This window comes from Pseudonaja textilis, chromosome 2 (genome assembly GCF_049901715.1).
Source record: "Pseudonaja textilis isolate UNSWEBS1 chromosome 2, rPseTex1.2, whole genome shotgun sequence".
Classification (NCBI taxonomy): Eukaryota; Metazoa; Chordata; class Lepidosauria; order Squamata; family Elapidae; genus Pseudonaja; species Pseudonaja textilis.
Genome location: NC_141991.1, coordinates 234,622,652 through 234,636,391, shown reverse-complemented (window position 1 = coordinate 234,636,391; position 13,740 = coordinate 234,622,652). Strand labels below are relative to the sequence as shown.

The 13,740-nt window shown below is 34.3% G+C and overlaps 1 protein-coding gene across 2 annotated transcripts in view; it reads right to left on the bottom strand.

Moving 5' to 3' along the window:
• HCN1 (hyperpolarization activated cyclic nucleotide gated potassium channel 1) overlaps nucleotides 1-13,740 on the bottom strand; it is a 147,543-nt gene that overhangs the window by 110,914 nt on the left and 22,889 nt on the right. For both annotated transcript variants that reach the window (XM_026714298.2, XM_087927315.1), the window contains exon 2: nucleotides 3,550-3,973. In XM_026714298.2, the coding sequence (XP_026570083.1) occupies nucleotides 3,550-3,973 (424 nt within the window). The remainder of the gene's footprint in view (nucleotides 1-3,549; nucleotides 3,974-13,740) is intronic.

Below are 13,740 nucleotides of genomic sequence, written 5' to 3'. Positions count from 1 at the left end.
ACATCAAGTCAAAGAGAATAAATATCCCCAGACATATATATGTCATCCTTCTTGCACTGCAATTATTCTGGTATAGAGAAAAGTACGTACATACTTTTCAATGTGAATATTGCTCCTCGGTCGAATTTGGAATCTTAGCTGTTTCCTTATAACATGTCATGATCCTATATTGCTATAACAAATACTTCATGTGGATACCAGCAAGCAATTGAAAAGGACCTTTAATCAAGGCTGAATGTTGTTTTTGCCTTCCTGATTATCATTTGACTTTTTAAATTTAGATATTATATTTAAACTACAGCATAACATTTGGAAATGCTACTTCAAATGTTTGAAAAAATGAGTTGCCCATTAGGAAGACTAATGGCAGAGGCCATGAAGAGACTGTGTTGATTTGTTCTTTGGTTGTTAGGATTTTTACCTCAGCTGCCTACATATTGCTATGGCTTTTATTGTTACTGTCATATGGTGTTTTTAAACCATAATTATCATTTAAAATAATTATGGATTTGAGATGGGAATTATGGATTTGAGATGGGAATACATATAAATTGAAATAAACAAAAATCAGATATTGAATAAATATAAACCACACAACCTGACAGCATGAAGGTGATTGTCACTTTTTATTATATTTGGTTTTATTTTGAAAATATAAGTAGTTAGGTTTCCAGAATCCAGAGGACTTTTTTCCCCATAAACAGACAGAGAGGGATGGAGGGAAGGAGGAGAGGAACATCCACCTATAGCAATTTGAGATTTACAAGTTTAATGAACCAGGTTTTGTTATAGTCTCAGCCATAACATTAAAAATAAATTATCACACAAAATGCCATTTATTTCATTTATTTCAACAGCTCAGAGGAAGTAAAACCCTAATTTTAATCTACTTAGAACCCCTCTGGAACACTAATGTGGTACTGTGTCATTTTTTTTCTATTTTTTTTCTGTGTTTCATAATAAATAGGGTTATTTCTAAGAAGCATCCCTTGTTATCTTACAGCATAAAATATTAATAATAAATACTGTTCACTTGCAGCACCATTTTATTGAATCACAGTATCAATCTTTTACATTTTATAATCCTATGAAGCAGTGGTGGGATTCAAATTTTTTAATGCCAGTTCTGTGGGCATGGCTTGGTGGGCATGGCAGGAAAAGGATACTGTAAAATCTCCAATCAGGGGTGGTATTTGCTGGTTCTCTGAACCAATCAAAATTTCCACTACCGGTTCTCCAGAACTAATCAGAACCTGCTGAATACCACCTCTGCTATGGAGTTTCCTTCTGCTTTGTAATTTATTTCCAATTAATTACACTATTTTAAAAATAGAAAGACTTGCTATAATATGAACCAGCATGGTCAGTGTCCTTCTAAATCTGGAAATGCTGCCAGAATAGAACTGGTAGTTCAGTAAATCAGACAGTTCTCTGAAGTGTTTGGAACAATTTAGTAGATGAAGAATTTATTTATTATTTATTTATTTTATTTTAGTCGACATTTTATTTATTTATTTATTTATTTATTTATTTATTTATTTATTTATTTATTTTATCAGATTTTATCACCTCTTCCTCTTATTAAAAAAAAACACCTAAAAGTGACCAAACTTGAATCATTTAATTTGCAAATTTACAATTTGCCATTGTGAAATGGCATCAGCAAGTATTATGGCCCAATTGGCAAAAGAAAGCTCATGACCGTATTGATTGGAAACATGTAAAAGAAGTCTTCATCCTGCAGTGGATAGATAATGGCTAGAATGATGAATTTGCCATAGAAATTAAGAAGTTATAAAGGATTTGGATATAAAAAAAGGAAGCAGAACTCTACTTTCTGGCTTTATCCAGCCTTATCATAACCCCTATACTTCTCTTCTCCCAACGTTTTCTTCTGAAGAGTGAGAAACTCTCTGATGGTGTTGTGTGTGTGTGTGTGTGTGTGTGTGTGTGTGCGTGTGTGTGTGAGGGTAGGGGGAATTGTAGTGGATTAAAATGTGATGGAGAATTTGTGTCACTTTAGTAGAGCTGTCTTGTGCAAAGGTACATTTCTGCTTATGCAAGGTAGAAGGTAGCTTTGAAAATTAAAATTAAATAATGTATAGTTAATAACAGGATAAAAATCACTGAGACAGTATGCAGGAGGCCCCAGAGAAATGAAATAATCATATTAATTCTCATTCCACACCCTCCACTCTGAAAAATAATCTACAAGTGGGTACTGAATTATTTAGGCTGTAGTTATGAAGGTGGGGGTGGAAAAAATCAAGTCTAATTAATAGCACTTTGGTTATATGAGTGAATTGAAGAGAGCACTTGCAGTCCTTTCTGCTCCTTTGCTAAACTGTTTCTCTTGGCATGTTTGTCAAGATTTATTTATGTTCCATACAGCAAGAAAAATAAACTCTCCTACACAGTATTCTTTCCAAAATGAACTGTAGAAGTACTCCCAAGCTCCTGTACAACAGCACTGAGGATAGAGTGGAACCAGTAAGATAACTCTGCACTACTGTGTTTCACATCTTTCCAAATCCTATTTCCTGGTGTTAAAATGACACCATGATTCATCCCCCCCATTGAAATTAAAAAAAAAAAAACCTCTAGAAGATGAGTTTGAAAATAGCTGTACGGCTGTACTTTCTACTGACTTTTGGTTGCTACTGCAATAAAAACAAGATAAAGTACAGTTCATTATCGATTACAAAAAAGTTGAAGCCATTATATACAACAGTAAAGACATTTAAAATGACTAGCATTACAAAAAAGCCAGTAAAAAAAAGTGGGATGATGCTATCATTACAAATAAGCTCGAAGTACTATATTATTATATCAGTCATGTATGAATGCACCACAGGTCAAACTATTCAAGCTATTATGTTGATTTGTCCTCTGTAAGAGCTGGTTTCAAGATCCGCATGGAAAGCAAATTTGTATGTTCCACTATTATGAAATCACTTTTGAAAAAAATATGACAGATTTGGCTGCTTCCAAATTCTAAAACTTTAGGAGATCAGGCTAAGCCATCATTTCATTGACAAGCAAAGCTGTTTTTATTAATAGTTTCTGGTGTAGAAACTGACTTATGTATTTTAATCTGTTTAGTGCTTTTATTTATTTAATCTAGCAAATGCTGTTAGGCATTAAATTAATTTGAAATAGATCACTTTTAAACTTCAGTTATAATGTCTTTTAATTATAGTTTTATTATTTCCCTGTATTTTATTCTAAGGTTGCTTAAGTATGTTTTTTTAAAAAATAGGAAGGCGTGTTATAAATGTAGGAAGCATCTCATTGTTTATTTTTCTAAAAAAAATTTCTCACAGCATCAATATTATTATGCTGAATCTCTAACAGTTTTTACAGTTTTCTATTAAATAACTCATACACCATTATAGAAAGACCTAAACAAAATGGATAGAATGAAAAAATAATTAACAAGGTATAGTTCATGCTCAACATACTAAGAATTCTCACTTGTCTTAATGTAGTACCATTATTATCATTTTAAAACAATGGAAGGCTGAGTGAATATGTAGGAGAGAAACTTACCTCTTCCCACTGATGGATATATCTTATTAATCTTGAAAGTCGTAGCAAACGTAGCAGACTGAGGATTTTTGTGAACCTCACAATACGAAGTGCTCTAGCTGTCTTATAGACTTCTGAGTCCATTCCTTTTTCTACAATAAGAAAGATATAATCCACTGGTATGGATGAGATGAAGTCAACCACAAACCAGCTCTTTAAATAATTCATCTTGATTACTTTGGGGTCTAGTATTATTTCAGAACTATCCTCATTAACCGTGCCAGTTCTAAAGTTCATAATCAAGTCCAACAGAAACACAGTATCCGATGCTACGTTGAAAATAATCCATGGTGTGGTTGTCTGTTCTGTGAAGAATGTGATACCAACAGGTATTATTACAAGATTTCCAACCATCATGATAAGCATGATTAAGTCCCAGTAAAACCTAAGAGAAATAGAGAATGCAATTGTTAATCAAAGCAATGTGTAAATGGCCACTTAGTCTTCTCTTCATATATCTTTTGTGGACAGAGCTTTAAACTTGAAAGAAACTAGATTGCACTAAATATTTGTTTCATTAAATATACAAAACAGAAATTGAAAAATCCCTTCATAATTATTAACGTGCTTATGATTGCAAGTCATATCTTCAAAATAACATTTTCCCCCAGAGGTTTGATGGTTCATTTTTCTGAGTCACTTTTCGTTGGTATCTTCAACAGAAATATTTTCTGTTCATCAAGAACTAGCTTGGATAATATACATTTGTTTGGAACTAAACCTTTAAAATGTTTTTTTCATTGTAGTTACGTTGAAAGCATTGATAAATGCAAGAAAATATTATTCTAAAAGGAAAAAAAAGCTGAATGCCTAAACTTCAGAAGCAAAATAAAGGTTTCAGATAGCAATCAGGAACTTTAGTATTAAGATAGTAAGCTATGAGAGTAGCATTAGATTTTAAGGTTTACTGTTGTTGTTTTAAGAAAAAAAATCAATTAAAAGAACAGCAGAATAGTGAGAATCTGCTTGGTCTTATTCACAAAAAATTATGTAATATGAATGTCAACAAATTATTAATCTGGTTAATCAATCTGAGATTAGAATTGAGCTGATTTAGATTTGTAATTTCACCAAAGTTATAGTCCAAATCAAAAAGTTGGGGGGAAAAGTTCCCAAAGAAGGATGTGTCAAATCCAATTCCAAGCAATCATAAAGAAAGTTGGATGGACCATCCATGAATCACTTGTTGTCAAGCTTGGTTCAAAAGCACAGCAATACCACATACCATTTAGACTTATATACTGCTTCATAGTGCTTAACAGCACTCTCTAAAAGTTTACAGAGTCACATATTGCCCCCAACAATCTGGGTCCTCTGGATCTTGGAAGGATAAAAGGCTGAGTCAACCTTAAGCCGATCAGAATCAAACTCATGGCAATTGGCAGAGTCAGCATGCAATACTGCATTCTAACCACTGTGCTACCCTAACTCAATAAAGCTGCTTTATTCCATGGGAGAACAGCATAAATAGCATTCATCAAAGCAATAGAATCAGATTCCATTTTTTTATTCTGCTACATAAATATATTCATGTATCTGGCTAAAGTAGCTAAGGTTACAATCCTTTTTCCACTTACCTAATGAGCTTCACTGAACTGCATGAAATGTATTATTGAATACATTCCTGGAAAAGGAATAAAGTTCTCTTTGCACCTTCTCTGAAGTGGTGCTTGTTGTTTTTAACTTATTTTTGTATTAATGTATAACAGCAGCCCTCTGTTTCAAAAGGTCATGGAATAAACTTTACTGTTGAATTTTACTTTACAGGTAGTTTCTGAATAATTATGACTTAGGTCCGGTACATCTCTTATTGCTGCCCTATTGTGCAATGTTTGTAAAGGATTTAATTTTGTTCTCATGTAATATTTAATATTTAATATTTGTTCTCATGTAACATGTAATATTTTCAAAAATATTTATTAAAGATTACAATTCAAAAAGTATGAAATTTTTACTTTAAAAAAAACCTGAAAAATATACAAAGAAAAATGAGATGTTCAGGGAAAAAAGCAAAAAAAGAAATGAAAATGAAAAAAACAAATAATAAGTTATTTCCCCTTCATCACAAGTATGAACAATTTTAGTAAATTATCACCATCTCTACAACCAATACACACTGCTTTCCATATCTCATCTCTTAACTTTTAATTAAACCTTAAGGCCATATCATTCATTCCTAATCAGCAAAAATCTATTACGGGTTATCAGAAATCACTTACATAATTATTCTAACCTTGATCAAAGAAATCAAAACTCTGTATTCGCTCCCCACACTTTTAACAAGTTTTAACCCCTTAAAATAATGAACTTGGGTTTAATTTATTTTGTTCTTCTCTTTCTCTCCTTCCATCAGCTATCTAGACCTAATCACAAGCATTGATAAGGATTCTGTCAACATTCCAACTGACGAACCCAACCAAAGCAAGCACGGCCGAGACGATCCAATCTCTTAATACAAAACTTTAGTGAGTACATCATTTTGGCACAGATGAGGGCAATACCAGATCTGGCTGATTCCCACAAAAACCCACATAAACGAAGTATAGGTTTTCCCTCCACCTGTTAAACCAGGTCACATTGTCCAGTTGAGTCTCATTGTATTGTTAGGAAAAAGTCTTTGGCTCTGGCAAACACTTGCCAAAGTGCCCTTGGTTCTCATAGCTGTCTTCTTGATGTCTGGAGCCTACATTCCATCCCCCCCCACCCCGCCCCCATTCATTGGCAAGCTGGGAAGTGATAATGGTTGCAACAGCAAAAGCGCACTTCAAAACTTGACAGATTCCACAACAGACAGCAGAATTCTGTAGATGATTACCAAAAGCAATCCAACAAAAGAACCAAAGCTGAAGAATAAATTGTCACAGTTGTGTATTTGGTAGAGACTTAGTGCAGCTGATTTATTGGCCCCAATCTCTGAGAAAAATCCTCTGAACAACTTTTGAGGCCTGAACTTTGATCCTGTTGTGCTCTGGACTCCACCTCAGCAAGTGTCCTGTCTTTTCCTTGGAATTGTCCTTTGCTGATTAGATTCAGGGTTTCAACCCGTGCCAAGTCTGTGATTATGTTTACAGCTGTTATCTGATTTTACTGACAAGGAGCCCTTTTCCTTAAAGGTTCTGCCTGAGCTTTGCCTGTCATTAGGCTGTGGCAGCTATTCAGCTTGCCATCTCATATGCTTGTACACAGCAGTGTCAGCACGAAGAGTAGAAAACTGGTGAAGTATCTGAAAATTGAATAAGAGTGACATAGGTCTCCTTTTCATATCCTTCATATTCAAGATGCAGAAGAAAGAAAACTTAGGAAATGCTATAAAATAGATTAGATAAGATACATAGATGATGGATGGATGGATGGACAAATACCTGTACATATGCAGCTACTAGAATGCTAATTGTCAAGCAACATGTCTGTGACCACTTAGAAAGGAATACTACCATTTACCAGAAGTTACACTGGATTTGTCCAGAACAATTATTCAAACAATCTTTTTTACAATCAGAGACTAATTTAACAGATCAGAGGCGCTATAGATGTATATAAATTTGACCCCAGCTGGGACCAGATTTTCCATTGCTAAGCAAGTCAGTTAATGAGTTGCCTCCAACTTTAAAACCTTTTCTGTTGCTGTTGTTAAGTGAATCACCACAATTCTTAAGTGCATCATGCAGTCTTTAAGCAAATTTGCTTTCCTCCATTGACTTTGCTGGTAGGAAGCCAGCTGGGGAGGTCACAAATAATGATCACACGATCCCAGGATTATAATTGTCAAAAGCCTGAATTTTGATTAAGTGACTATGAGAATGATGTGACAGTTGTAAGTGTGAGAATTGATCATAAGTCACTTTTTTTCAATGTTGTTAAAACTTCGAACAATTGTGAAAGGAATGGTTTAAGACGAGGACTAGTTGTAATCTACAGCAGACAGTATTGGAGTTCAATGAATTTGCAATTGGTTGAGTAACTGCAGTCTGCAACTGATTCCTTAAAAACCTGAAGAGAAAACCTGAAATGCTTCATGGTATTCAGCATTTCTTAGACTTTTATTGAGTGACTGTCTATTCTGTAGAGTTCTGGCAATTACAATTTAAAAAGGCATGATAAAGCTAAAAGCAGTATCAGAATGGAAGAGAATCTGGAAACAAAGACTTACGAAAAATGGTTCAAAGAGCTGAGCATACACAGCTTGCAAAAAATATCAGGCAATGACAGCAATCTATAGAGAACCTAACTTTTTGTCACGTGTGAGATTTTGGGGATCTGTTCTGCACTGAAGCTGACAAGGACTAACATATTGGACTTAAAAGGAAGGAGATTCAATCTAAGTATGAGGGGGATCTTATGACAGGAAGTGTTAAGCATTGGAGCCATTTTCTTAAATCTGTGATATGTTCCTCAGCAATAAAAGCTTTTCAAATAAGGGTTGGATGGCTGTTTTTTAGGGACAGATTTGTTGAACAATATATGAGGCAGCTTGAAGGATTAGATAATTTATGAAGTTCGTTTCAACTCATACATTCTTAGTTTATAATTTACTCCTTGTAGTGACAAAATTACACAGATTAAAACACAGTCAGTATGATGTCTTACTTCTTGCAAAATTGTTGATTTGCCCAGCAGAACTGCAAACACATACTTGATTACATTGCTGGAAAGTTCTGTATTTTTTTAATTGAGGAAGAATCAGTAATTTTTCTGGTGAAGGGTGCATGCAGAATTACACAGACATATCCAGGTTCTGTTCTTTCTTCCCATCAATGATTGGCATATGGAATAAATTTGTCACTGTGCCACAGAATTACCTTATTATCCCATGTCATATTTGAAGGGTTGGATGGCATTTTTCTCAGCCTTTCTGTCACAACTTATCAAAGTGTCAGCTTTAAAACACCAAATCCTGCTGTTAACCATGGACTTTATGGTAGACTGAAACCATTCTTGGACATCTTCAAATAAGTGCAAGTCTAAAATATGGTACAATATTTAAGGAAGAATGGACAATGTATGTCACATATTGTACAAACAAGGCAAGTTTCTTATTTTGCAGTCAGATATCTGTTTTGATATGTAGCATTTTTCCAATATTATATAATTTATATATAAATGATGTCCAATGTTTACTCTAAATGTGATATGTAGAAAGTTAGTTTTCATTATATATCAAAAATATCATTATATTTACATAATCGTGATTGGCAGGATATCGGAACTACTGAAGATGATTCTCATCCTTAGAAATCACAATATAGATATACTAGCATGAGGACCTAAGGATGATAAGCAAAGTTGACGGTTATTGGTGGCTTGAGGGAACTCCCTCTGTTTCTTTTAACTTTTTAACATCTTCATTTTAATTCATGTTTTAGTTCTTCTTTTCTTCTGCTTTTAACTATGTATGTCTTAATTGTAAATCACCCAGATTCACTAAGGTGAGATGAACAGTGTAGAAATTTGATAAATGAATAAGCAAATAAATCATGAAGTAGAACCATGTTATTTTACTTTAAATACTCATTTTGTGTATTTTAACATAATTCAGATAATTCAGAATCAACAAATAAAAGAAATCTTATAACCTAATACATAAAGCATCAGGGAAAATATAAAAAGTATAAAAGGGTGGGGCGAAGGGAACAGAGATGCCAAACTGGTAAAAAAAATTGGTTGTGTAAGATAAGAAACAATGGACAAAAACAATGAAACTTCTGCAATGAAATAAAATCCATAAAACTTCAGAAGAACATTTCAACCATGTGTTTATAGATGTGGTATTAACACCAACAAGATAACCACTAAAACTTTTTGGAGTTTACCAGTTATCCTTACTGTTTCATTATTATTATTCCTTTTTCTACCTATCAAGTCCTTCCCAAGGACCTAGGACAGTCAAATGTTGATGTTAAAGGTATCATCAGGAGATGTAAGATTGTTCTATGTTAAACTTTTACAATTGACTAATGGTGATTTTGTCAATGCTGGTGGTGTTCAAGTGGTGCTCTAGTTGTTGATACTATTTTTGCTTTCTTTTGCTTCATTCTATTTCTGTTTTCAGGTCTTGGCATTTTATAGTCTTTCTCTTCTATTGTGGTTACTGCTGTTGTTTTAGTTTTTAAACTTTAAGTCAATTGAAAGCTGCAAAAGTAAAGCATAACTGTTTGGATTCCACATTGACCCTAAAGACTTTTTAGAACTTAAAACTTAGGTAATGGTTTGTAGTTGAGGAAGTGCCTACTGTCCTGATAAAAGATAAAGGCAAGCTGACAGAGGTAGGCAACAACCTGAAAGAACAAAATGTAATTTGAAGTGACTTAAAAAATCTCTGTTACAATGCTTTTAACCCACAAATACAAATGATGAAAAACATATATTTAATAATTTAAAGGTATTGATAAATGCTAATCTTTTAAAAATCATGAAGTCAGAATTAGTACTAATAGTTGTTGTGCTAGAACAGCACCTAAAGCTATTTTTTGAGAAAAGTATCCAGGCTTGCCCCCATGATATTGGAACACTATTTTTAGCAATATCTAGCAGAATTCTGAGCCCCAACCCAAGTTATCTGAGCACATCACTTATCTTTCCAAATAATGGGAAGGAACTGTTCTACTTTATTCTACACTATTCAGAGTCCAGTTCAAGGACTGGGCTACACACTGTTGGATTCATGGAAGAGAACAATCAAGGGACTGGACATGACCTTTAGCTCTAAAAGGAAAGGGCCCTTTGAGGATATGACAGTACTCTTCATATTTTTGAAGATGGCCAAGTTCTCTTTCCATTATTTCAGGTAACAGAACATGACTTAACAGTTCTCTGTTATAGAGAGATTCTGATGGAGTATTTTATATAAAATTCTAAGGACGGTTATAGACAGGGGTGGGATTCTACTAGTTTGCACCTATCTGGTAGAACCGGTCGTTAACATTCTAAGCACTTCAGAGAACTGGTTGTTAGAAGAAATAATCCTGTAAGGAAAGCAGGAAGGAAACATTCTGGTGTTGCTTACAGAAACTGCCACTCCATTAACCCTTATTACATTCTTGGCAGGATTAGACTTCCTGTCTCAGGAACATCTCTGGAGTTTCCCCCCCCCCCCTTTGCTGGTACTTTACTTGTGTGGAGTGATGATTCAAAGTTACAATGGCATTGAAAAAAGTGACTTATGACCATTTTTCACACTTAGTCATGAGAGGCCAGGTGAGGAGATGCGTGCCTCAATGTGAATGATATTGAGTTGGCCACACCCAGCCAATAACATGACCACCAAGCCATGTCCTCCCAGTCACATGACCACCAAGCCACACCCACTAACTAAGCCATGCCCACAGAACCGGTTGTTAAAAAATTTGAATCCCACTCCTGGTTATAGACCATAACTGATAAATCTTCAGATGCCTAAACCTATCTGTATTTTCATAAGCAACACCAACTTTAAGTTCTGGAAAAAGAGTTTCTACTGAAAAAAACAGTCAAGGATTTTTCAACATCAAGTAATTAATGCTCCCAAGTTCCCTGCAGAGTGAAATGTTACACAACTCCAAGCAGCATTATATTAATTCAGAACAATTCATATTAGTGAAGGATATGAATACTTGTGTGTATTTAAAACACCAGTAGCAAACTTTTCACATCAATTTCCTACAAGAACCTTTTCCATCCTAGTTCTCTCCAGGTTGAGATGTGCTGGATGGGTTCCAAGTCACATACTTCTTATTGCTTACTAAGTATTTCAGAACCTGGCATTGAACACATCTGAAAGTGATCAGGTTGGAGAAGTCCATCTTATAGTTTCCTTCCTTGCCCAGATCACAACTTTGCATTTCAAATCTGAAATATATTAATGAATGTTTTCTTATCACCCAAAGGGAAACACATAATCATAATAAGGAATACCTGAAGAATAATGGTAAGATATCCTATGGTCTGTGATGCAGGTTTTTTAAAACTATATACTTTATGTCAGTAATGACTTTCCATTATCATCATCAACATTTCATTGGATTTCAAATGAGGTGGACATCCCGTGAGATTTTTGCCATTTAAAATTTCCATTCTATTAGTTTATGTTTGGTATCTGCATCATCAGCAATAATAGTACTTTCCCCACCCCGGCCCCAAGCTTTGTTATTATAGTGAATTATTTTTACAAATACTGAATTTAGGATATTTGCATAGTGAGAAGTGTAATAAGCTGCCTGGCTCCAAAAATGAACTACAAAGTAATTAGCTCATGCTCAGTTACATTTCTGGTATAACTAATGACTATCTTACATTCTACAGAGCTCTAAAGATGCCTTGTTGTAAAACAACTGCTGACTTATCAAAGTTCATGGTCACTTATCAAAGCTTATAATGAAGTTAAGCAGGTGAACTCTTTTGGAAATACTGCTTGCACTTTCAATAGCTCCTAATCTTCATTCAGAGATTCCTTGGAACTGAAATGGTTACAATGAGGTGCCATGAGATTAGGTCAAGCCCTGTCACAGGAAAGTGAAGATTCATGAGGTGGCTAATTAAAATGAATGGGTGTGGAGGACATTTGCATAAAACTGCAAGATGAGCAGAAATCTTATGAACTAAAAACTCAGAGGCCACCAAAAAAGTACATTGCTATTTTCACAATTGCTTAATAACACAGATCAGCAGAAATTTTATTTGCACATATATATGTTATATTGTATGGCAAACACTCCTGAGCAAGTTTATAATATATTTAAGACATTAAAATAAATCAGCTCATCAAATCTCTTAGCCACCTTAAATATTAACTTGTTTAGAATATTGCTGTATGGTAGATTAAAGCAGCATTAAAATATTACAAAAAGTAAATCAATAACAAGGCAGCTTTGACATTTCTTGCTGTGAATCTGTAACAAAACATTCATGGACTATAACTGCATTACAAATATTTACTGTTTTCTTTTTTCCAGATTGAAAGTTTGTGATAAACAATGGCAATTCTTGAGAATCTGTTAGGTCAGAATTTCAGTATCATTCCCTACTGATCAAATTCGTATTTGAGTGCATATGGCCAGGAGCAACCATTTGAAAACATGTAGTTTTCACTGTAGAATTCTGTATGCTGCATTTTCCCTTGGCTGTGAATAGTTTTCTACTTAAGGAGTTAGAAGAATTATCATTCTATAGCCATGTAAAGACAGATATTTACTTGCATTGAAATGACAACATTAAAATGAAAATATTTGGCATATTTTGCCATGTGGCCAAGCACAAATCTTCTTTTTTTCTTTTGTGTAAGTGAATCATTGTGGATAATTTTTTCAACTTGGTTTGGGGAAAAGTTATTTTTTCTGAATCCAGCCTATGGGCAGAAATTATTTAAGAAGACTAGCAACTATTTTTTTTTCTTTACTACTTTTGTATCTCTAACAGAAACTATGATAGATTCCAAAGCATCTACAGATAGTCCTTGAGTTATAAACATTTATTCAGCGACTATCCAAAGTTACAACAGTACTGAACTAGGGAGATTTACAAGTGGTCCATGAAATTGTGTCCATCGCAACGTTCCCTTGGTCATGTGATTGCAAGCTAGGTATTCAAGCTTGCAATTATGAATTTGAAGCAAGCCATAGTCACATCACAATTTTGGACAATCCCTTCCCACAGGCAAATTTCATTGGCAGAAAGCTAGAAATCCTTCCCAATCCCCGTTTTTTCACCTGCCTACCCTAACTTATTAGTACCTACCCTCTATACCCACCCACACTTCAAAACACCTGCCTGTAGAAACCCTCCTCCCATACCTTAATGTAGCCACCCACACTCTAGAATGCATGTCCACAGCATTTTCCAGCCCCCTTATGGCCAATGTTCCTTAGAAATTAATTTCAGATCTTTCTGTATTTATGAACTCACCACCAAATTGTATTTATGGAAGTCTTACCATAAATTTACTGCCTGCAAAATCCATTTTTTAAATTTATTTTTCTCTGTTTAGGTTGCTTGATTACTTGCTTGAATGGGGATCATAACACAATGCCTTGTTCAGTTCTAATGATATCAAAGGTAAAGATGATCAAATATTTCTCAATAAATGCAAATATTTTTCTATGTAAGGTGATACTAGAATCTGATTTGCTAAATTATTAAGCAGCATTCATATGCAAAAGAGTACCTGCTTCATTTTTACAT